Consider the following 25421-nt stretch of genomic DNA (forward strand, 5'->3'; position numbering starts at 1 on the left):
CTCTTCTCTTCTGTTCTCTTTTCTTCTCTTCTCTTCTGTTCTCTTCTCTTCTCTTCTCTTCTGTTCTCTTCTCTTCTCTTCTCTTCTGTTCTCTTCTCTTCTCTTCTGTTCTCTTCTCTTCTCTTCTCTTCTGTTCTCTTCTCTTCTGTTCTCTTCTGTTCTCTTCTCTTCTGTTCTCTTCTCTTCTGTTCTGTTCTCTTCTGTTCTCTTCTCTTCTCTTCTCTTCTCTTCTGTTCTCTTCTCTTCTCTTCTGTTCTCTTCTGTTCTCTTCTGTTCTCTTCTGTTCTGTTCTCTTCTGTTCTCTTCTCTTCTGTTCTCTTCTCTTCTCTTCTCTTCTCTTCTGTTCTCTTCTGTTCTCTTCTCTTCTCTTCTCTTCTCTTCTCTTCTGTTCTCTTCTCTTCTGTTCTCTTCTCTTCTCTTCTGTTCTCTTCTCTTCTGTTCTCTTCTCTTCTCTTCTCTTCTCTTCTGTTCTGTTCTCTTCTCTTCTGTTCTCTTCTGTTCTCTTCTCTTCTCTTCTGTTCTCTTCTCTTCTGTTCTCTTCTCTTCTGTTCTCTTCTCTTCCCTTCTGTTCTCTTCTCTTCTGTTCTCTTCTCTTCTGTTCTCTTCTGTTCTCTTCTCTTCTCTTCTCTTCTGTTCTCTTCTCTTCTGTTCTCATCTCTTCTCTTCTGTTCTCTTCTCTTCTGTTCTCTTCTCTTCTCTTCTGTTCTCTTCTGTTCTCTTCTCTTCTGTTCTCTTTTCTGTTCTCTTCTCTTCTCTTCTGTTCTCTTCTCTTCTGTTCTCTTCTGTTCTCTTCTGTTCTCTTCTCTTCTCTTCTCTTCTGTTCTCTTCTCTTCTGTTCTCTTCTCTTCTCTTCTGTTCTCTTCTGTTCTCTTCTGTTCTCTTCTCTTCTGTTCTCTTCTGTTCTGTTCTCTTCTCTTCTCTTCTCTTCTGTTCTCTTCTCTTCTGTTCTCTTCTGTTCTCTTCTCTTCTCTTCTGTTCTCTTCTCTTCTCTTCTGTTCTCTTCTCTTCTGTTCTCTTCTCTTCTCTTCTGTTCTCTTCTCTTCTGTTCTCTTCTGTTCTCTTCTCTTCTCTTCTGTTCTCTTCTGTTCTCTTCTCTTCTCTTCTGTTCTCTTCTCTTCTGTTCTCTTCTCTTCTGTTCTCTTCTCTTCTCTTCTGTTCTCTTCTGTTCTCTTCTCTTCTCTTCTCTTCTGTTCTCTTCTCTTCTGTTCTCTTCTCTTCTGTTCTCTTCTCTTCTGTTCTCTTCTCTTCTCTTCTGTTCTGTTCTCTTCTCTTCTGTTCTCTTCTCTTCTGTTCTCTTCTGTTCTCTTCTCTTCCGTTCTCTTCTCTTCTGTTCTCTTCTCTTCCCTTCTGTTCTCTTCTGTTCTCTTCTCTTCTGTTCTCTTCTGTTCTCTTCTCTTCTGTTCTCTTCTCTTCTCTTCTCTTCTGTTCTGTTCTCTTCTGTTCTCTTCTCTTCTCTTCTGTTCTCTTCTCTTCTCTTCTCTTCTGTTCTCTTCTCTTCTGTTCTCTTCTCTTCTCTTCTGTTCTCTTCTCTTCTGTTCTCTTCTGTTCTCTTCTCTTCTCTTCTGTTCTCTTCTGTTCTCTTCTCTTCTCTTCTCTTCTGTTCTCTTCTCTTCTGTTCTCTTCTCTTCTGTTCTCTTCTCTTCTCTTCTGTTCTCTTCTGTTCTCTTCTCTTCTCTTCTGTTCTCTTCTCTTCTCTTCTGTTCTCTTCTCTTCTGTTCTCTTCTGTTCTCTTCTCTTCTGTTCTCTTCTCTTCTGTTCTCTTCTCTTCTGTTCTGTTCTCTTCTCTTCTGTTCTCTTCTCTTCTGTTCTCTTCTGTTCTCTTCTCTTCCGTTCTCTTCTCTTCTGTTCTCTTCTCTTCCCTTCTGTTCTCTTCTGTTCTCTTCTCTTCTGTTCTCTTCTGTTCTCTTCTCTTCTGTTCTCTTCTCTTCTCTTCTCTTCTGTTCTGTTCTCTTCTCTTCTGTTCTCTTCTCTTCTGTTCTCTTCTGTTCTCTTCTCTTCCGTTCTCTTCTCTTCTGTTCTCTTCTCTTCCCTTCTGTTCTCTTCTGTTCTCTTCTCTTCTGTTCTCTTCTGTTCTCTTCTCTTCTGTTCTCTTCTCTTCTCTTCTCTTCTGTTCTCTTCTCTTCTGTTCTCTTCTCTTCTGTTCTCTTCTGTTCTCTTCTCTTCTGCTTCTGTTCTCTTCTCTTCTCTTCTGTTCTCTTCTCTTCTGTTCTCTTCTCTTCTCTTCTCTTCTCTTCTGTTCTCTTCTCTTCTGTTCTCTTCTCTTCTCTTCTCTTCTGTTCTCTTCTCTTCTGTTCTCTTCTCTTCTCTTCTCTTCTGTTCTCTTCTCTTCTGTTCTCTTCTCTTCTCTTCTCTTCTCTTCTGTTCTCTTCTCTTCTGTTCTCTTCTGTTCTCTTCTGTTCTCTTCTCTTCTCTTCTCTTCTGTTCTCTTCTCTTCTGTTCTCTTCTCTTCCCTTCTGTTCTCTTCTCTTCTGTTCTCTTCTCTTCTCTTCTCTTCTGTTCTCTTCTGTTCTCTTCTCTTCTGTTCTCTTCTCTTCTGTTCTCTTCTCTTCTCTTCTGTTCTCTTCTCTTCTCTTCTCTTCTGTTCTCTTCTCTTCTCTTCTCTTCTCTTCTGTTCTCTTCTCTTCTCTTCTGTTCTGTTCTCTTCTCTTCTGTTCTCTTCTCTTCTGTTCTCTTCTGTTCTCTTCTCTTCCGTTCTCTTCTCTTCTGTTCTCTTCTCTTCCCTTCTGTTCTCTTCTGTTCTCTTCTCTTCTGTTCTCTTCTGTTCTCTTCTCTTCTGTTCTCTTCTCTTCTCTTCTCTTCTGTTCTCTTCTGTTCTCTTCTCTTCTCTTCTGTTCTCTTCTGTTCTCTTCTCTTCTGTTCTCTTCTCTTCTCTTCTCTTCTGTTCTCTTCTCTTCTGTTCTCTTCTCTTCTGTTCTCTTCTGTTCTCTTCTCTTCTGTTCTCTTCTGTTCTCTTCTCTTCTGTTCTCTTCTCTTCTGTTCTCTTCTCTTCTCTTCTCTTCTCTTCTGTTCTCTTCTCTTCTCTTCTGTTCTCTTCTGTTCTCTTCTCTTCTGTTCTCTTCTCTTCTCTTCTGTTCTGTTCTCTTCTCTTCTCTTCTCTTCTCTTCTGTTCTCTTCTCTTCTCTTCTCTTCTCTTCTCTTCTCTTCTCTTCTCTTCTCTTCTGTTCTCTTCTCTTCTGTTCTCTTCTCTTCTGTTCTCTTCTGTACTCTTCCGTTCTCTTCTGTTCTCTTCTCTTCTCTTCTGTTCTCTTCTCTTCTGTTCTCTTCTCTTCTCTTCTGTTCTCTTCTCTTCTGTTCTCTTCTCTTCTGTTCTCTTCTCTTCTCTTCTCTTCTCTTCTGTTCTCTTCTCTTCTCTTCTGTTCTCTTCTCTCTCTTCTCTTCTCTTCTGTTCTCTTCTCTTCTCTTCTCTTCTGTTCTCTTCTCTTCTGTTCTCTTCTCTTCTCTTCTCTTCTCTTCTGTTCTCTTCTCTTCTGTTCTCTTCTGTTCTCTTCTGTTCTCTTCTCTTCTCTTCTCTTCTGTTCTCTTCTCTTCTGTTCTCTTCTCTTCCCTTCTGTTCTCTTCTCTTCTGTTCTCTTCTCTTCTCTTCTCTTCTGTTCTCTTCTGTTCTCTTCTCTTCTGTTCTCTTCTCTTCTGTTCTCTTCTCTTCTCTTCTGTTCTCTTCTGTTCTCTTCTCTTCTCTTCTCTTCTGTTCTCTTCTCTTCTGTTCTCTTCTCTTCTCTTCTGTTCTGTTCTCTTCTGTTCTCTTCTGTTCTCTTCTCTTCTGTTCTCTTCTCTTCTCTTCTCTTCTCTTCTGTTCTCTTCTCTTCTGTTCTCTTCTGTTCTCTTCTGTTCTCTTCTCTTCTCTTCTCTTCTCTTCTGTTCTGTTCTCTTCTCTTCTGTTCTCTTCTCTTCTCTTCTGTTCTCTTCTGTTCTCTTCTCTTCTCTTCTGTTCTCTTCTCTTCTGTTCTCTTCTCTTCTGTTCTCTTCTGTTCTCTTCTCTTCTCTTCTCTTCTGTTCTCTTCTGTTCTCTTCTCTTCTCTTCTGTTCTCTTCTCTTCTCTTCTGTTCTCTTCTCTTCTGTTCTCTTCTGTTCTCTTCTCTTCTGTTCTCTTCTGTTCTCTTCTCTTCTGTTCTCTTCTCTTCTCTTCTGTTCTCTTCTCTTCTGTTCTCTTCTGTTCTCTTCTCTTCTCTTCTCTTCTGTTCTCTTCTCTTCTGTTCTCTTCTCTTCTGTTCTCTTCTCTTCTCTTCTGTTCTCTTCTCTTCTGTTCTCTTCTCTTCTCTTCTCTTCTGTTCTCTTCTCTTCTGTTCTCTTCTGTTCTCTTCTCTTCTGTTCTCTTCTGTTCTCTTCTCTTCTGTTCTCTTCTCTTCTGTTCTCTTCTCTTCTGTTCTCTTCTCTTCTCTTCTGTTCTCTTCTCTTCTGTTCTCTTCTGTTCTCTTCTGTTCTCTTCTCTTCTCTTCTGTTCTCTTCTCTTCTGTTCTCTTCTCTTCTCTTCTCTTCTCTTCTGTTCTCTTCTCTTCTGTTCTCTTCTCTTCTCTTCTGTTCTCTTCTGTTCTCTTCTCTTCTGTTCTCTTCTCTTCTGTTCTCTTCTCTTCTCTTCTCTTCTGTTCTCTTCTCTTCTCTTCTCTTCTCTTCTCTTCTGTTCTCTTCTCTTCTGTTCTCTTCTCTTCTCTGATGACGTTTACTTTTACTCACATTAGATCACAGCAATAGTAAACCACAGTGATCCAATCAATTCCTATACATTTATTTTCTTCTTCTTTTCACTTGGATATACTGTACATCACAATAGGGAAGAAAAGACTATTGCAACTTCTTTTTCATGCTGATTTTAATAACACTATTAAATGTAGCTTAGCAAATCTCAAATAAATATCCATTTTTATACTGTACATTATGATTTTGTGATGCATAAATGCATTTCTAGCATTTAAAAACTAGATTTGTTTTGTTTTGTTTTTCGCATCTTCTTTTTGTTTAGACAAAATTTTACTATTTATATTATTACTGCCAAGTAATTAAATTATTAACCCTTGTCTTTTTTTTCTTTTTTTGCAGACCAGTTGTGCGCTCTCTGAAGGAAACAGGAAAAGTGGAGCCTGAGCTCTTTGACGAAGTCACCATCTACTTCAGTGACATTGTGGGATTCACCACACTGTGCCACTTCAGCACACCTATGGAGGTGGTGGACATGCTCAATGACATCTACAAAAACTTCGACAGCATCCTTGACAATCACGATGTCTATAAGGTATTTCAATTCACTATAGTACCCAGTATAGAGAAGGCTTTTACAATGCCTCAGTAATTCAAGGCGATGTGTCTGTGTGTCTATTTCAGGTAGAGACGATTGGTGATGCATACATGGTGGTGTCTGGTCTTCCTCGACGCAATGGGAACAGGCATGCAATGGATATCTGCTTCATGGCACTGGACATCTTGGCCTTCATGGGCACATTCCAGTTGCGCCATCTCCCTGGGATGCCCGTGTGGATTCGCATTGGTGTGCATTCAGGTAACGGCCAGTCATTCATTGTACTCTGCTCAACAGTGCGGCCTTATAAACTGTTAGATTAAAGTTTTCAAGTATTGCAGAGGGCATTTCTTAATAGGGGCTTTCGCACCGGAGGAACCTTTTTATAGTTCCTAGAACTATTGGCGGATGTATCAGAATGTTGGCGTGTTCGCACCGCAGGAACTAGGAACGATTTTAGCTCTAGGAACTCCTTTTGGAGGAACTAATTTAGCTCCTACTTCAGAGTAGGGTCTAAACCAGCACTACAGGAACTACCAGTGACGTTAGTGTTCGCTGATTGACCGAACGCACGTGAAACTCGAGCCGCACCCGCCATATAAAAAAAAGCTGTGTAAACGCACAGATTATAGCCTATTTTACTCCAGAGACTAACTCTACGAAAATTAAAACCGTGATAGATGGGCCATAGATGGGCCACTTAACATTTACGCTAAGGAGAAAATCCAACGCAACTTTGAGGGGACCAAGCCAAACACGATTATGTATTTCTGCTCAGCTAGCAACACTGGACATCAACCACACAGCATACGCTAATACATTTTCATATACTGCCTACTATCTATGTAAAACACTTTCATTTTCTCATAATATACATTGCAGCATCACCTCTTTTCTTACAGAATCTGAAATGGTTCGATAAAGGAATCAGTTTCTCTAAACCCCTCTTTTCCGCGAGCCTACCCTGCTCTGATTGGTCAGATGGCCCAGTCTGTTGTGATTGGTTTACCGCTTACAGCGTGTGTTGGAAATGAAATATCTATTACCATATCTGAATTTCAGCTCTGAGGCTTCCTCAGCACTAGTATACACATTACACAGTGATAAGAACAGTAATGATGGTGTCAATTGAACCCGAGTAACGTTACTCATCATTTGGAAGTGCATGCAAAGTGGATTTGTGCAGGAAGTAAGACTGGATTTGCTGAGTTGTTTCAGGTCGTTCAGATTTGGTTCTATGTTTTGGCAGACAATAATTCCATTTATCATGTATTTTGAACTTTGAAACTTTGCAGACCTTTAACGTTCACAAACGGCGATATAACACACTTCATGAAAGGTAATATCCGGAAAAATTATGTTTTATTGTCAATGTTCGGGTGGAACACGTTCAAATGATCTATCCAATCAGCACGAGAGGAGTTATATATATATATATATATACATACGCAGCCGACTCACCTATATTCCTCAACAGTTTTCAGCATCCCTCCGACTCCTCACTCTTGGCTGTTTCCTACTATTTGGGGAGGCTGCAGACCTGGAGTCGTAGATATACGGCCCAGGCAGTTTTACGCCCCTGTTGTTCCTGATGCGTCCAGTAGGGGGATATACTATGATATAACACCATTAAATCGATGCTCGAAACTTACACATTAAAGGGATAGTTCACTTTGAAATTAATTTTTGGTATGTTTTAGCTTACCTCAAGGGCATCCAAGATGTAGGTGTCTTTTTTTCCGCAGTAGTTTCAATTTTGATATTTTTAGGTCAAACCGTTCTTGTCTGTCAGTCATATAATGCAGGTCTATGGTCATTATCTCAAAACACAAGCACAGAGTCCAAATTAAAACAATTCCCCATCGTCCAAATTAAACAATTCCCCGGTAAAAACGATATAAATACTGTTCATTTTCTCACACAAACCGCTCGTTTCGTGTCTTAGGCCATCAATGTGTACTTACGATGGGGAATTGTTTAATTTGGACGACGGGGAATTGTTTTAATTTGGACTCTGTGCTTGTATTTTGAGATAATGACCATAGACCTGCATTATATGACTGACAGACAAGAACGGTTTGACCTAAAAATATCAAAATTGAAACTACTGCGGAAAAAAAGACACCTACATCTTGGATGCCCTTGAGGTAAGCTAAAACATACCAAAAATTAATTTCAAAGTGAACTATCCCTTTAATAACCGTCCCGTCCATAGACTTTGACCAATTTTGTGGTTTTTGTTCATTTAAATATAAACGTTACAGTGTAGATCTGCACTACGGATTAAAATATCTGTAGATATTCAGTTGGGCTTCACTCTCTTCACTCAGCCTATAGAAGACTATTTGTTTTTGTGAATTAAAAAAATTATAATACACATTATATGGATCAGATGACAAGTAATGATAAATGGCCTACTGTAGAATAGTTATATTCACCGTAGGTTTTTATATACAGGAGACTGAGTGAAATATATTGTTGTGATAACTTGTGAATTTATATAAAGTTACATTTAGATATTAATCATATTTAACCCATTAGACATACAGTGCTGTGTAATCATATGGATCCTCGATGAAATATCTGCTGTACTATTCACTATTGGACGTCATACAGATACAAAACAGTATCCTACATAGCATTTTATGAAGACAAACACAATTTATCCCTTTTCTAAAATTCCAAGGGCCATTTAGAAGAGAGAGACAATATTGTTGTTCACAAACAAACAAAAATTAAACATAAAAATAAAATAAAAAGGACATCCATGGTGAATTTGATCTTGTCACTGTGGGTGTGAGTGGGTGTGCTGCCCAGAATGTATGTCAGGTGAGTGTGGATTGCATCAATTTGCTCCTGATCTTCAAAGTACAACGGCACAGGCACTTGTTGGTGGAACACTTTTGGAAAAAGTGTCAAGCCATTTTGATTTCTTTTGGCCACTGATGGACTGTGCAGAGAAAATTGAAAATGACATTAAAAACATGTCCATAGACAAACTATTGGTTTAGAATGCAGTTAAAAAAAAGAGATGGGTGTTTATAGTTTATACAAGCTTAGAGAGAGAGAGATTTTCATTTCCTTAAGTAGCTAAAGCAAACACACACCTTTATGAGATGCAAGTTAAAGAGAACTTGGTAAAGACAGAGTATGATAAAACCCACATTAAGTGCACACATAGCCTAGATTTTAGTCCAAAAAAAATTATATTAAGATATAAATTTGATAATTAGATCTCATTTTTAAGAAACAACTCAAACCAGAATCTACATTCAAACCATATGGGAAAAGTTTTTAATGTGGGTTTTATCATGTATGACGTTGGAAATAATCAAAATATTTGAGTGAGTGTGCAGTTCAACTCTTTACTTAGAGAGATTTACATACATATATACCTATTATAAATGTGTCTTTTGTGTGTTCACACCATAGACTGTAAAAAACAAGTTCACATATTTCCAATATCTACTGTAATGTTGCCCCAGAAACCATGTGAAGTAACGTTATGTTTTAATGCAAGAAGTAAACAGAGTCTTACCAGAAGAGGCCATCTCACGCAAGCTAAAGACAGGCAACAAAAGGAAATTTTGAAAATTTTGAAAGTGAGTAGAGAAGACTAGGAACAGCTAGACCTACACGTGGTTAGCTAAGTTTGAGCCAGACAGAACATCAACCTGACTGTCAAGAACTTTTTGTCTCTCGAAATAAATTATAGACCCATCCATTGATATATAGAAATTAATTGATATCTACCTACCCTAGCTCTATCTAGATAATCGTTTATAAATAATAAATGTTGCATCATTTCTAAACAACAATAACTTTAGCAGATTATTTAACATACCTCAATTCATGTCACTGTACAGATCTGTGCCGAAGTGTGAACTCGAGAAATGCAAGGGTCAGAGAAAGGGTGGAAAATTATTGGAAAAAAAAACACAAATTTATTTATAATTTTTGGGTGGAAAAAGAAGTAGACCTTAGGAAAAATATTTTAAACAATACAAAAATATACAAAATAACGTCTTTTTTGACAAGAAAAAGTTGACAACGGCGTTTTTTTAGCAAAAAAAGCTGTTCGGTTACAAATAGCAGCCGAGCGCGTCTTTTGTTGCTATAACAAGAGCTGCAACAGTAGCCTAGTGCTGTGTGATGCAAAAAATGTCGAGAAAGAGAAAGTTGGCTCTTGCTTTTGGCTTTTGAAGTTACCGGGGAGCAGAATGTCGGTTCGGTTCACAAAGACGTTTGTGGGTGCACAACAGACAGTTGTCATGGAAACGACAGGTCTCGCTACTCGCTTGTCATTGGTCAGCTGTCAAAAAGGCGCTTGACGTAAGGCGTTCTCTTCAGAAAAGTTGAACCAGAGCCGCCATATTAGACATTCTCTGGTTGAACTTTTTTCAACTTAAAAAGACGCTCTGAGCTGCAGAAAAAGGCGCCGGCGGTGGCGTCTAAAAAAGCGCTCAGGACTTTTTTGAAAAAACGGTTCACTCCATAGGGTTATAATGTAGAACAGACGCTGGCAGTTTGAAAAAAGACGCTAAGTGTGAACATAACCTTAGCTTGTATTTTTTATGTTGCATGTGCACAGGGCCCTGTGCTGCTGGTGTAGTGGGAATTAAGATGCCCAGATACTGCCTGTTTGGAGACACTGTGAACACGGCATCTCGTATGGAGTCCACAGGTCTACGTGAGTAGTGCTGCCTTTCAAAAGCTACACTACCGTTCAACATTGATAATAATAAGAAATGTTTCTTGAGCACCAAATCAGCCTATTAGAGTGATTTCTGAAGAATCATGTGACACCGAACTGAAGCAATGGGTGCTGAAAATTCAGCTTTGCCATCAAAGGAATAACAAAGAAATATTTCACAATATTGCTCTTTTTACGGTACTTTCAGTCAGATAAATGCAGCCTTGGTGAGCATTAGAGACTTCTTTTAAAAACATTATAAACTTTTTCCCAAAATTTTTACGGTACTGTAAATCACTAGATTTCCCCAACTAAAGTATTGTGAGTAATCCAACTGTTTAATCTATATTTTATTCTATATTGATCTCCTCACCCCAGCACTACGAATCCATGTGAGTCAGTCGACTATCAACATTCTCCAGCGCACAGACTGCAAGTTTGAATATGAAAAGAGAGGAGAAACTTACTTAAAGGTAGTGATTTCACTAACATTCTTTTGATAACTGTCCTCATCAGTGTTATTTTTGTATTATATATATATATATATATACACTATTATAGCATTTATTAGTATTTTGAATTAGATTTTATTTTAATTTAAGATTTGATCTAATATTTAGATTTTTGATTTTATCTTGATTTTGCTGAATGAAAATGATTTGTGATAGTTTTAGTTACAATAACAGCACTGGTCTTCATATACACTACAGGGTAAAGGAAAAGAGACAACATACTGGTTGACGGGAGTTACAGGGAAAAATTATAATCTGCCAACGCCTCCAACAGCGTGAGTTTCACATTTTATGATCCTTACTGTTCCTAATAACTAGTCTGTGAATTCATTACTTGTCTGTGATGAACTTTAAAAAAGATTATTGTGAACTGTTCTCCTGGCAGGGAAAACTTCCAGAATCTGCAGCAGGACCTGTCTGAAATGATAAAGACGTGCCTGGAGAAGCGGCCCTGCAGCTTGTGGAAGAGAAAGACCCTGTCAGCACGTCACAGGAAGCCCATAGTGGAAGTGGAAGTGGAGTGCACAGAACTGCCAGAGTATCTCCACCTGGCCACCGGTGACAGTCTTAGCACATACCTGTAACCCCAACCCTGAACATGACACTAACACAGTTTGTGTGCCTGATGACAGAACTGGATTTCTATTGAAATCACTGCAAAATGTAAATACTGTATATTTGGATTTATATAAAAAAAGAAGCATTTATAGTTAGTGTTATAGGATTATCTAACATTAGTAGTTGTTAATAAGTGTTGTAGATCTCAGCTTAGGTTTTAGCATGAGAGTGTAACATTGTTTTACAGGAAAGATATTTAATTTTCAGCTAAATAATAATATAATAATAAACATAATAAACTCTTCACACACATTTGAAAAAGAAACGAAACTTTATTTCAATTATTTTGATAACTATTTACACAATAATGCTGCTTGGACATCTACAGTAATTCATGATTGTTTTCTGTGCTAAAAGATATTCTCTTGGTTGAAGAGACTAATTAATCCAATTAATCCAATATTCTTTGGCATACATACACACACGACTAAGGGTCTGTGCCCAGTTTCAACAAAACCCGCCAAGTAAAGAAAACCGTTAGTAATTATTACTTAACATCTTCTTAACTTGAGGAGTTTTTTTTTCAATAGGCTGTGAATCAAAGCTAATTGTTTATGCAATTTGTAATAATTAAAGTACATAAAAAAAACTAAATAAATAACAACAAAATTCAATTTTACCTTTCACACCATGAAAACAAAGCCACAACCCATATTTTATAAATAAATAATATGTAAGAGTTCATTGGAAGTATGGTATACAAACTACCTATAATGTAGATATGAATTCTAGAAATTGTCAAGGAAACATAACAAAGAGAAAAAAAGAAAAGAAAAAAAAAGGTAACATTTCTCTAGTATCAAAATCACAGACCATGTTTTTGATACTAGAGAAATGTTACACAAATGTAACAAAACAAAAACATAAGAAAAAAAAAAGGGCACAGTGTGTGTACAGACTAAAATTCAACATAAACCAAAACATTACCTGTGCCCTGACAAGTAATCTGACATTTATTAGAATAAAATAAATACAGATGGATGGCACAGAATGATTATAAAAAATACAAGGCCATAAAAAAATGATGCAAATAACACATAAAAGATCAAACTGGAAAACTAAAACATACCTCTGAAATTCAAAGCAGTGAGAAGATTTGTTCAACACACCAGTACGAAGTTTAAAGAGATTATTATACTGTACTGAACTGACATGCTAATATATGTGTCGTTTTAAAACTTCTGCTGCTTCTACATCAGTTGCATCTACACACGTTGATGGAATTTATGATATCTCCTCTGTTTCATATAATTCACTATTCTCTGTCTAGACACAAGGACTGTTATTATGCTCACAGTTTTAGAACATAGCAGCAGCTAATGGGGACAGAATAAGAATTGATTGACCCAGTAACACACTGAGCTACAAAACTGTGTTTACAAATGCCTCTTTCCTCTGTATAAATATAATAATAATAATAATAGGTCATGTTGCTATTACAAACTAATTGAATGTTTGTTTACAAAAAAAAACACAATTTCAAGTCAGCATTGACCGATAATGCTGTCATCAAACATGACAACGAAAAAAAAAAATCTAAATATACAGTGGCCCCAAAAAGTATCTGAACACTTAAGTCACGAAAATGGTTTGACTGCATTAAATAGAGAATATGGGGCATCTCCAAACAAATGAAGCCTGAAATTGAATTTTTCCCCCAATTACTTTTAATCAACTGGTCTCTGCGCTACTTTTAGTGAGTGTTGAGTGTTCTATCAGAATGACCACAAAAACCTATCAAACATTTTCCTGTGAAATGTTTTGCTTGAAAAGTGTGCTTTAAAAAAAGTATTTTTGGTTAAGTGCTTGGTTTGCTATTCTGTCACGTAACGCGATGACATTTATGCACTTTTAACATGGCTTAAACATCCAAATGTGTTTTAGGGGCACTGTATCTATTCAAATTTGTGCAAAACTACAGCATATTTAACAAGCTAAGAGCTTAGGCATGCAAATCAGCCCACAGCACATAAAAATCCCAAAGAAAGCTAATTTGCACGGCTCTAGGCTAAAGAGAGCAAAAGGTGCTTGATAATTTGTTGAATTGAGGCATGTTGATTGGAACGATTTTGATTGCCAGACTTGTTCCTTTAAAAGAAATCTATCCTTCACACAAACACATTAACAAGTGACACCGTATCATAATGCAGCACATTAGCTGAATGAACAAAACTAACTTCATTGTAAGTAAACTGTGCCCCGGACCTATTAAAAATCCATGTACAGCGTACAAACACAACCAGAACTCTCCCGAGCCCTGTGTAATATCCCAGTGACCTCTAATGACACCCTGACCTTTTAGCCGGCGCCAACGACTATCAAAATGAACTTCAACAGACTGTAAATGGGGGTAAAGTGCACTGCTGGTGGTCTGCCAGGGTGACACTGCTGGCAATTTACCCACAACTGATGCTAGATGGAACAGGACATGACCCGTGTCTGTAGCAGAGCCGCCCTTCTTCTGCTATAGCAAATGTGCAAAACCTAAACACTAAATACTAAATAACTGATTACAGTCTCATATCCACACAGTCTTTCCATCATTGATTACAATGTCTATCCTGACTAAGCCAGACTAAAGGCCCGTTCAGACCAAGGACGATAACTATAAAGATATGGTTCTATAAATCGTTCTCAATATTAAAGAATAGCAGAGTTCACACCACAGCTATAACGATAACAGCACAGTCAAACGATATTGTTGGAATCACTTTCAAAAAGATTTTATCCAGCTGATGAACGACAGCCAATCAGAATCCATCCAGCTGTAACGAGCTCGAGCATTTAAAGTGACAGACAAGCTGATCTCCGAACGATGCTAATATAGTTATCTTTCTTGGTGTGAACAGGGTAACCCTTAAAGGGTAACTCTCGCCAAAATGCAACCTAGGGTCTTTTTGTTAATCTACCGGAGGCTATTTTTGACAGTCAAAAATAGTCGATCTCCGAATGCAACGTAACAGGGAGTAGAGTTAAGATGGAAAGCTCCTAAAGCTTAGTTCCATATAAATTCACGGATAACTTGTTGTTTTGACGTTAGTGATAAATCAATATTGACCTTGTATTTGAAAAGGATGCTCATATGAGAAGCAATACTAAAATTCAGAGTCAGTTCATTCACATTCGGAGATTGACTATTTTTGACTGTCAAAATGCCGGAGGACACAGCTACAGTGAGTTGTTCAAAACCTTTCTTTTTAGTAAACTCTGTGTACACAAACAATGTTCTCGAGTTCATGTGTAGAGCCCCTGGTGATACTTCGAGCAAAGTTTCATGTTGTGTCGAGCGATCTTAGTGTTTCAAAATAGCGATTTTTGATGCTATCATAGTCGTGCCCCTAGCACTCCCATTCAAAAGGCAATTTGACCGAAAACGAAAATACGGTCAAACTTAAAAGTGGCCTTTCCATTCTAATTGTTCTTTTAAACAAAAGTTTTCCTCGGGTAGATTCACAAAAAGACCCTAGGTTGCATTTTGGCGATAGTTACCCTTTAAGTCTTTTAGTTATTGTTTAAATGCATTATATTTACTTAAATTACTATAGTATCCTATAACTATGTTGCTCTTTGGTAACAGGCCATGTACTAAGATAGTAATTGTGATCTTTTCTTAATACCTCAGGTGCCTTTTGCTTTTAGGATTTCAATTCAATTTTTTTGCTGCTGGTTGTGAAGTCTCCCGCTAATACCCGTTATTCGAGTCAACAAATCTAAAAAAGTATGGCTATAAAAACAGCATCATGAGCACATGAAAAAAAAATGGATATCTAGAAAAATAAAATTCTTTGTATCCTACATCCGGGACCCATGGATCTGGAACAGCTGCAAAAGAGTTGGAAAATATATTATAGTCACAGAAATACACTACTGTTCAAAAGTTTGGGGTCAGTATGATTTCTTTGGAAGAAATTTTTACTTTTTTTCTGCAAGGATGCATTAATTTGATCAAAAGTTAAAGGCAGCGACATTTATAATATTACAGAAGAATTTTTGGGGTCTTTTATGCTCTTTGAACCTTATTCTTCAAAGAATCCTGATAACAAATGTATCAATTTCCACAAATATATTAAGCAGCACAATGGTTTTAAACATTGATAATAATAAGAAATGTTACTTGAGCAGCAAATCAACATATTAGAATGATTTCTGAAGGATCATGTGACACTGAAGACGAGATGCTGAAAATTCTGTAATTACATTTTAAAATATATTACGAAAACAATCGCTTTAGATTGTAATATTTCGCAATATTACTGTTTCAGTGTATTTCTGATCAAATACATTTAGCCTGAGGGTGAGCAAAAGAGTTTTGTTTCTTTCAAAAACATTGAAAAAATATTACAGACCCCGTAACTTTTGAACAGTAGTGTATAACTACAGAAATACAGAATTACTAGTAACTTTGGATATGGATAGTGTAGAGTGAGAAATATGCCTCCTTGTATGTTTCATGTAATTATGACAAATACAAAGATCATTTTTACTGGAGATGTGGATATGGGTGGAGATGGCAATGACTCAATGGCAGTTTATGGAACAGACGCTGTGCTAAATATTGAAGTCATTCGGTTGAGTCATTCGTTCGCCATTTCTGGTCTAGTGACCTGTGCTAAAAAATCAAATTTTTAAGATATATGTATCCAAGTTTATATTCAAAGTTCAGTACCGCACAATAGTTTGTCTGGACAATTGTGAATTGTGTTTACATAGGAAATATATTCTTACGAGGGAAATTCATGCTTGGGAGTTGCAAGGAGGTAAAGGCTATTGCATTTCATTGCACTGTGCTCATAAAAGGCAAGTAAAACTAGTTGGATAAATCCTCCTCATACAACCTTGTATCATAGGACTATTTACACAGCCAAACAAACTAATATAGATTTATTGTTGTTTCTTTGTGCTCGTCTTATTTGGTGCACTGAAATGCAATTTACCAAAACCCTCAGACTGATAGAATTTTGTACATCTACCACTAATACAACCAACATGACAGCATTTCCTCACCAATTCCTTTGACATAAGTTTCTGCTAATCTCTAATCCACTCATTGGGGGTGGCATTTCTTTCTCCCACTTCCTCCTCCTCCTCCTTCCTCGCTCCATCTTCCTCCTGTGTGTCCGAGGTCTAGTTGTGTTATGAGTGGACAACAGGGTGAACAGAAACCGGTGGGATCGCAGCACGACAGATGATGGCATACCAAAAAAAAAATGAAAAAGATTTATGAATTTGTGAAGAGTAGGTGTGGGAGGATCTCAAGGCTATTGATGTGAAATGAGATGAAAAGAAGCAGATTTTGTAGGTCGTAAGCATGTTTTTGAGGAATGTGTGAGTGGAACTGTGCTTTACGGTGTTTGTGAGATGGCACGATCAAAAACGATGAGCCGTTACTCGTGTATGTATGTGTCTGCAGGTTCTCCAACCTTAGTCTTGTGGCTCTGCTCCGTCCCCAAACCCCCACCCGAGGTGTGCAGCTCTTTTGACACCACACACAGAAATTCAGCCTGGTCCTCTGTTCCATAGCTGTAAGATGAGCCTATGTTCACCATCTTGAAAAGCAAAGAACAGCCAAGAAAGAGAGAGATAGAGAGAAGGTTTTTCTTCATGACAGGTACTTGAGATTTGAGGAAAGGGGAGAGGACCATGAAGGAAAACATCAAGATGGATCAAATGCCTAGTCAGCTGTACCAAAAACTTCTTCATTACATTCATTAGAGATAGTTTAGGTTGGTCAACTAGTCAAGTTGGCATGCTGATAGTGTGTTGTGCTTTATGGATCGCATATACGTGCAATATAGGGTAATAGATATTTAGCCTTGTTTTTTAGTTTTTTTTTTATGTTGAACCAAATTTTTTTTAAATGTTGGTTTATGTACACATGCAGATGGATGATTTTGAATGTTGCATTGAATTGAATTGTTGCTCATGTCTTGCATTGTTTTTTAGTGTTTCACACCATGAGCATTGCTTTCTAATTTGGTATTTTAAAGGGATAGTTCACCCAATAATCATTTACTCACCCTCATGTCATTCCAAACCTGTATGGCTTTCTTTCTTGTGTGGAGCAATTTTTTCCTCAAATATATATATATATATATATGTCTACACAATGGAAGTCAATAGGCACCAATGTTGTTTGGTTACCAATGTTCTTCAAAATATCTTCTTTTGTGTTTTTACAGAAAGAATACAGGTTTGGAATGAAATGAGGGTTAAGAAAATAATGACAGAATGTTCATTTTTGGTTGAACTATTCCTTTAAGAAACGTATCTTATTGGTGTATGGTGGACCCTAAATCACTCTTATTTTGTTAGAATATGCAGATTTCCACTTTCCGAATGTGTAAAATATCATTAGGGATGTGCAAAACTACATACCGACAAAGCTGGAAGATCATATAGTTTGTCATTTTTCAACAACACATAATGATAAAGAGGTTTTGGTGCAACTGACCACGTAAAATCCAGATGGACACAAATGGCAAAAGTTTAATTTCACACTTTAGCTATGCTACTGGACTCTGAATCTGAGGGGAGAATTGGACACTGGGAAAATTAGGATCGGGGAAGGGAAATCAACTCAGTGTCAGTCCAACCCACAGTCCAGAGCAGTCCGGGGCGGGGTTTTCGGCAGGCGCGCACGCTGACCTGCTCAAACTTCCAGCCGTCCGACATGGTGGACACCATCTGGGTCAGTTCCTCTTCCTGACACTGCAACACCCGATACACGTGCTTTGGTGGTACCTGCTGTATGAGAGACAGAAGGAGAGGGTGAAGACTGGTGAAGAATAAAAAAAGAAATGTGGTGGGTAGTGGAGGAGAATGCCAAAAGGCGAGTATGGAAAGAAGAGCGAAAGTGGGTGGGAAACTGACGGCTGTTGCATAAGCACGCAAATATAGTCACAAATGTACAGTAGAAACTGAGACGGACAGAAATATAGTGCTGAGAAGGTGATGAAGCTGAAAACTGGATACTAAATGAAAAAAAGCAATAGCCTATATTTCCAGAAACTGAAGCTACATGGGAGGCATGATAAAACACCCTGTTCAGTACCTGTGTAGCCTTGGAGTCTCGCTCAAGAATCCTCTCTTTGATTAATTTAATCAGCGGTGTGATGTTGTAGAACTCTGCCTCCTCCAAGACACCTGACGGCACAGACACACTTCATTTTACATTTTCATACAGTTTTATGTGCTGTTTTGACTAGATATGCACCGATATTGAAATGATAAATAAATGACAAATTAAACACCTAAAACTAAAATGAATCGTTGTAAATGCTGCAAGTAAATAAAGGCAAGATTACATTTAACAGTGCTATTATATTAGAGTTTTTAAATATTAACTTTAAGATGAAAAACAATCTAAATGTAAAAAAAAGGGGAAATTACCATATACAATTAAATATCCAAAATCGACTCAGTTAACTAACATTGTTCATAAAAAGAGACAAAATCAGAACTAAAATTGTAATGAAAAATAAAAAATATAAAAATTGTAATGTAAACATGCATTTTCTGTAAAGCTGCGTTGAAACAATATGCATTGTGAAAAGCGCTATACAAATAAATGTGAATTTAACTGAATTCAAAAATATTAATACATACTATAATATGACAATAATACTAAAATAGCACAACTGAATAATATCGATAAATAAAAAAGATATCTAATACTGGGTGATAATCATATAGTACCAATGCATCAATAGTTATGTGTTGATTTTAAAATATATTATTATTATAATATTAAAATGGTATTACAATAAATTTGAAAATGCATAGTCTGACAAGTGACAACAGTTCTGAGAATAAATGAACAGACCTTCTTCTGCCAACTCCTTGTTATAAACCAGCTTCCCATGTCGCAGATAGTTGAGTATGGGACCAAAATAGGTGGGATCTCGGTCAATCACATAAGCGCCAGTTTCATCCTACACAAACACATCACAGGTCTCTCAGTTTAATAATTAAATACAATTAGATGTTTAATAATGTGGGATTTACTTGTATAAGTACAATATCATTAAATATGTAACATAAAATATAATAAAATAATATTGATTAATGATGTATATAATATTTTACCAATATTAGATGTTAACTTGCTAACGTTTAATAATGTGGCAACTACTCCCGATGTAAATGTGACTGACTCTGTGCTGAAGCTGTTTAACTGCAGTACATGATGCACAGAACAGTACATCACCTCAGGGAATAAAATGTGACTTGGCACAAGAGAGGATGAACATTAAAGGAAAGGGCATGCAGAAAGTGGCAGTGAACAGAGGTCACATTAGCATGGCCACGGTCATTGTACCAGAATGGCTAAGGGTCTCCTCTTTGCAATGAATTACTCTAGGAGCTCAGCGCAGCTCTATCGAGACAGGACCTACGGAGCAGGGAACCATATAGGCTACATCATACCCTAGTACAACATGCCCTACAGAGAACATTACACAACTGAGCCCAGGGAAAGAGCACTCAAAAGGCACAAAGAGGAATAAGAGAACAAGGGAGTGCATAGAAGCACATTAGGGTGAAGGAGGTAAAAAGAAAGAGGAAGATGTTGGCGTAACAGAAGGCTCAAGACTAAATTGCGGCACTGCAAGGTTATAAAAGCACTATAATAGAGAAAGCAGAGGGCATAAATGAGATAACACTGCAGATTCACAACATGGACTTGAACAACACACCTACACAACAAGCTAGATTTGATTCATTGTACAGACCTTCTTTTGATTTATTCGTACAAAAATTGCACAATTTTGGTGATATTCTGCTTTATTCAGTAAGTTCCATTTGTGACTGGATTGTGTGATTCTTCCATCTGCATCGCAGAAATCATAGGGCTCTACATGGTATTACGTTAAAAGAGAGTTAGTTATGTGGGTTATTTATTGTTGTGTTATAAAGCTATAACCATTAGTAAAACTGTTTTTTCAGTTAGTAGTGGTCCCCTCTCAAAACTAGGGTTGGGCACTGCAAGTTTCAATTGCAGTAAGGTAAAAACATTTAGTCAAACATTTATATCAAACATGTTTCTTATTGTTTTTTGTGTTTTTTGCAAAACATTTTGCGCTGCTGATTTCCATGAACAAAAATCAGCAGCCTAAAGAACACCACAAAACCACAGCTAATTTCAAACATTATTAAAGACAAGTTAACAGCAATAAAATAAGAACAAATAAACTAATTAGTAATAGCACAAATAAATACAACTGAACAAAGTTCAGAAATTGAAATCAAATGTAAAAAGCGTTTTCTTTTTATAAATAAAATATTGATTAATCCTTATTACTTACAAATTACAAAAGTTATTCAGTCAAGATCAGAGAGTGATTTTCTTTTTCTTTTGTTCTTTGATTAACAGTAATGACACAGACGGCAGCAGGTTTATTAGGCTGCGGTCACTTTAAGCTTTTATGCAGGATCCAATATACTGTTCCAAATGCGTTTTTTACGAGGATAATTTGACATAATTTCGTGTGCATTTGTGAGTTCAAGCGCAAGAAGACGCGATAGAGAACTCAATTTGGTATCCGTGCACTAAATGAGATGCGGCTCTTAAGGCCAATTTATACTTCTGCGTTGAGTGTACGCCGTAGTGTACGTCGTAGGCTACGCACGTAGGCGACGCCGTCGTGAGCATTTATACTTCTGCGAATGTCTGTGTTGCTCTGCAGTTATACCGCCGAAACGCTAGTTGGCGCGGGTGGGTTTTAATGTTCCAGTTCCACTGTGTTTACATTCCTCGCAGCTGTTTTGAGTTTAGGTTTCTACGAGCAATGGCGACTGAAGGAGTCATACAGATGGCTGTATTTCCGCACTTCTTCAAGCAATCTCTCGGTCACTTGGTCTATTTCCATGGCTCTTCACTGATCTTCGGAATTTAAAAATGGCGGGCGGGCGGTGCAGAGTGCAGAAGATCATTCCGGAAATGCGTAGGAGGAAACGCGATGCTATCCAGCCGACCAATCACAGATCTTGCGGTCCGCGTCGCGTAGTTACATTTTTGAGGAGGTGCGCGTCAGGGTACGGCGAAGGGTACGACGTATGGTACACGTCAATGCGTATGCTACGCCGTACCTTCTACGCGCACCCGACGCAGAAGTATAAATTGGCCTTTAGTGTGCGAGTGCCGAATTGAGTTCTCTTTGCATCTTCTTGTGCTTGAAAATGGTTTGAAATCACATTAAAATGCACACACAGGAATCGATAAGTGGAATCGAAATTGTAATAATTTAAATAAACTATCCGATTCCAGAATTGGAATCGATTTTTAACTCCCAACCCTACTCAAAACACTTTACATAGTGCTCTTTGTGGCCATTTGGATATATGCAGCAGCAGCAATTGTTTCAGCTACACACCGCCGGTATGGCGGTATTTGAAAAATACGTATCGTATGCGAAATTGAAACCAGTATTACGGATGAACCGGTGTACCTCCCAGCACTAGCCAGTATGAAATATTTATTCCTTGTAAATGTTCTTAATTCACCTTACAATCATTCATTACAATCAGTTAATCTGTTTCAATTAACAGATTGACAACATGGACATGAACAACATTCATAGACAACAAACTAATTATCACATACGGGGTTTCAAAAAGCATTAACAAATATTTCCATTAGCAGCACAAAATCTCACAAGATAATAGTAGCACAGAACTTAATTTACACGATGAGCAAACACACACACGTACACAAATCCCATTTTCGAACCAGCAAGTGCAGAAGACAGCCACACAGTACACATGACTAGACTTGACAGCAGAAGGCATGACAACACCTGCGCATGACTTCTGCAGCGAGTCAGAAGAGACAAGCTGTTGGCCCGCTCGGGATTTCACAAGAACACGAGAACGAACACAGGGGATTTTACACACAATACTACTGTATATGCCTTAAACACAGAATTCAAATCAAACAAGTTTGCTATCTGTCCACGCTCATCTTGCGTTAACGTTTAACTCTGCAGTTGCACAAGGAAGTATAAGAACCACGTCCCGATAGGGAACTAGCTGCATCCCATGGGAAATACCTGGTAGGCAAACAAAGAGCTTATTAATTTCAAAACAGAACTGCATAATAACTGGTGACACATAAAGCATCACAGCATGCAATAAGAAAGCCATATTAACAATTTTTAACAGAACCAATTCTGGCTCATGTTAAAAGCACATTCACTCAAGATGTTGAGAAACTAGCTAATAATATTTACTATAATAATAGACAGTCAATACCTCCTCATGACATAAAGGATAAAATACATCTTAAAGGGATAGTTCACCCAAAAATGACAATTCTATGAGTGTTGGTAGCCAAACAGTTTCGCTTCCCATTGACGTCCATTGTATGGACAAAAACAAACAAACAATGGACGTCATTGGGAACCGAAACTGTTTGGCTACCAACATTCTTTAAAATATAAAAAAAACACTATACTCCCAAACTCTTTGAAAGGGAAAAATGCATATGTAAACTAGCAATGAAGAACAGAGCAATCCAAGAATAGAACAGAGAAGCCTCCATAGATATTTTAGTGCAGAGGGCTGGGAATCGTCAAGGTGCCATGACTTTAATCTCATTAGAAGAGTGACATGAGCAGTGAGAGAGCACACAACACCACAGCGGCCAGTAATAACTGAGCTGTGATGAGTGATCGTCTGTGCCTCGTCACTCACTGTGCGGATGTGTGGAATAAGAGGGAATATAAGAGGATAGCTTGGGAGGGGGTGGATACTGTGAAGGCAGAGTACCATCTGTTAAGTCAAATAGCCTACTTTTAGTATGCCTTAAGATTAAAAGACACATTAAATAACATACATATAACACGCATTTACATTTATATCGGTGAATCTCACCATATTTCACCCCAAAACCAAAAGACAGAAATTGAGAAATTATACTTTCTTAAAAAGACAATGAAGCCTAAAGAAAATAAATTTCGGAACAATTATTATTATTTGCCTTTTTTGACAATATTTTCATAACTAACATTAAATTTGATATGATAACTAACTACGGATAACTAACCATAAATTACGATAAATTTAAAAACAATACGCATTACTGTAAAGCGGAAAAAAGCAAAAATACATAGGGGTGAGTTCAGGGTGATTGGGACACTTTTGCTATTGAGAGGAATTGGAAAAAGTGTCCCAATCAACCTGAATTCACCATACTGTAAACTATACCATAGATGATGACCCATGGGAAGACATATGGAACCATGTTAAAAACATGCATTTGTATACATGCCAAAAAGCCAATACAATTCAAAATCATCCAGAGATTTCATATTCCCCATCCATTGGCTTTCAATCTCAATCACTGATTGTCATGTGTTTAAAATGTATACTGAAGTAGGTACCATATAGTGCAGGTTGTAGGTATTATTGTAGGTCCCATACTGCATGTGGTCATGTTACAAGTGTTTCTATCAAGTGCTATTGGAAATACTAAAAAAATTATATTTGGCATCCAACTAGAATTACATCCAGTTTTATTAGATTTCGGCCTTCCAAGCAGACACATAAAGACATCTGCCAACAGGAAATTATATATTAACCTTCGCTGCCAGAAGAAAACATTTAATTGCAGCGGGTCAGTGATAATAAGGCCTGCGCTTCATTAAAGGGTTTGCATAAGGTGATATTTGCTCTGGTCCCACTGGAACTCCTGCCATGTGCTTTACATTCTGACAAATCAGTTCTATAAGATAGGGATGCTTTGTTTGGATTACCTTAGGCCTCATTTCCCTTGGGTCATTTAACAAGGAGTAGGCCTGTCTTAACCATATTCAAATCAAATAAAAAAATTTTTATAAAGCACAATAAAAACAACAGATAGTTGACCACTATGCTGTCCAAAACTTTGCCAAAAAAAAAAAAAGCCCAGTTTTGACCACAATGCAATGAGTATCAATAAAATAAAATACAATAAAAAATGTGGCTACTTGTCATAATAATGAATAATAATAAAAGAAGCTTCATTATTTACATCCAAGATATGATTTAATGAGCTTCACTCCTATAAATTTAGGATGTGCTGATGATATGGCCATCACCCCATCAAGAGGACTTCCCTCTACACAAAATCAGCTTCAGGTGGATCACATTATGTGATAAATGAATCGTGCAGTAAAATGTGTATTTTACTGGTCAATAACTGCGTTGACGCTGTAATGCACAAACACTGGGGGTCTGCATTAATAATCAGCGTAGCACGCGCACATCCATCTGACTGAAGACCCCCGTCGCATCATTAATACACCTCAGCGCCCTGGATCACAGACTCATACATTAACATCACTCACTGCTGTCTTACCGTGTCCGAATGTAAGTCTTGCTGCTGGCACAGTCGGTACAGAAATGAAGTTTGTTCCTTTAGCAGCGTTTGTCGTGTCGTTAGAAACACCGTCCCGCCGACGTTGAGACGGACCCATTTGCCGTTACTGCCTCCGGTGGTATTAACAGCTGAACCGTTTCCTATGATATTTTCAGACCCACTGGATTCAACAGCAGTAGCCGTGGCTGTTGTGGCTCCTTCGCTTCCCTCGTTGTCTTTGTTGTTGTTATTGTTGTTGTTATTATTGTTTAGATTGCCGTGTGTTGTTGCTGAAAGGGATCCCGTTTCCGGTAAAGCCTGGGGCGCCGCCGTTTTTCCTTTGTCCTCCGTTGCCATTAGGGTACTACACTGAGGCTGGTCTGGTGCGGACTGTCGGTGAGGCTCGGATGCTGTTCGGATGCCGTTCTGTCTCCCACGGTGAAGCGGCGTGCTACTGTTTTTTTTTTTTTTTTTTTTTTGTGTCATAGAAGTAGAAAAAGCGCGGCAGTTGATTGGCTCGTATCCTGCGTTGTGTTCGCCCCGCCCACTTGCCAGTTGATGCACTTTTGACGCAGAAACCAGTGCAGATTCTAGAATGAGGAATGTATTTGGGCATTAGCAGCTATGCATATTTAAGATTCTGCATTCTTACAAAATATTTAAGATTGTTGGACGTTAGTTAAGTTTGACTTGCATTTCGAGTTCATGCAGCTCGAGTGGGACAAATCAAATAATGTTTCACTCTATTTGTTATGCTGATAATATATATTTTTAACGAGCCTATAGCAAAATATTTTTTAAAGTGGCCATGAAAACCAATATGAACGACCACTGTGAATATGAGTGGATTAGGGGGCATTAATGCCTAGTTTATGTTTATGCCTTTTTATAATGGTTTCATCATTTTTGATCATATGGGTAGGCCTATAGGCTATAACTACCAACAATTCACTGATCAAATTTAACATCTATTAATGATGTAGATTCATACTGTATATTCAACATCTATTCAGCTTGTTACAAAGACTTTAAGAAAAC

The 25421-nt window shown here is 37.7% G+C and overlaps 2 protein-coding genes across 4 annotated transcripts in view; one reads left to right on the top strand and one right to left on the bottom strand.

Moving 5' to 3' along the window:
• Positions 1-15154, top strand: part of gucy2cb (guanylate cyclase 2Cb) — a 39303-nt gene extending 24149 nt beyond the window's left edge. Inside the window, exons 22-27 of the mRNA XM_082151115.1 lie at positions 5032-5224; positions 5314-5488; positions 9819-9917; positions 10299-10393; positions 10631-10707; positions 10818-15154. Of these exons, the coding sequence (XP_082007241.1) occupies positions 5032-5224; positions 5314-5488; positions 9819-9917; positions 10299-10393; positions 10631-10707; positions 10818-11016 (838 nt within the window). The 3' untranslated portion in view covers positions 11017-15154. The remainder of the gene's footprint in view (positions 1-5031; positions 5225-5313; positions 5489-9818; positions 9918-10298; positions 10394-10630; positions 10708-10817) is intronic.
• Positions 11303-25335, bottom strand: kctd17 (potassium channel tetramerization domain containing 17). Of its 3 annotated transcripts, none has more exons than XM_082151141.1 (7): positions 24384-25332; positions 18873-18981; positions 18102-18193; positions 17648-17794; positions 16471-16596; positions 16055-16174; positions 11303-14872 (listed from the first exon to the last, which is right to left on the bottom strand). In XM_082151141.1, exons 1-6 carry the CDS (start codon positions 24867-24869, stop codon positions 16079-16081), a joined length of 1056 nt encoding a protein of 351 aa, XP_082007267.1. In that variant the 5' UTR covers positions 24870-25332; the 3' UTR covers positions 11303-14872; positions 16055-16078. The 3 variants fall into 3 exon arrangements, with proteins under 3 accessions (XP_082007267.1, XP_082007268.1, XP_082007269.1); XM_082151142.1 differs by having other exon boundaries at positions 17696-17794; positions 24384-25316; XM_082151143.1 differs by lacking the exon at positions 16055-16174 and having other exon boundaries at positions 24384-25335.
• Positions 25336-25421: the final 86 nt, after the last annotated feature.

This window comes from Leuciscus leuciscus (genome assembly GCF_965113295.1).
Source record: "Leuciscus leuciscus genome assembly, chromosome: 21".
Taxonomy (NCBI): domain Eukaryota; kingdom Metazoa; phylum Chordata; class Actinopteri; order Cypriniformes; family Leuciscidae; genus Leuciscus; species Leuciscus leuciscus.

Bases quoted from the DNA above. Each gene is read 5' to 3' on its own strand.
- kctd17 (XM_082151141.1), bottom strand. From the start codon at position 24,869: ATGACACAAAAAAAAAAAAAAAAAAAAAACAGTAGCACGCCGCTTCAC. The intron at 18,194-18,872 runs GTCTGTTCATTT...CTGTGCCGTCAG, and splicing joins CAAGGAGTTGGCAGAAGAAG to GTGTCTTGGAGGAGGCAGAG. The intron at 16,175-16,470 runs GTTGGAGAACCT...TAACACAACTAG, and splicing joins AGCAGAGCCACAAGACTAAG to ACCTCGGACACACAGGAGGA.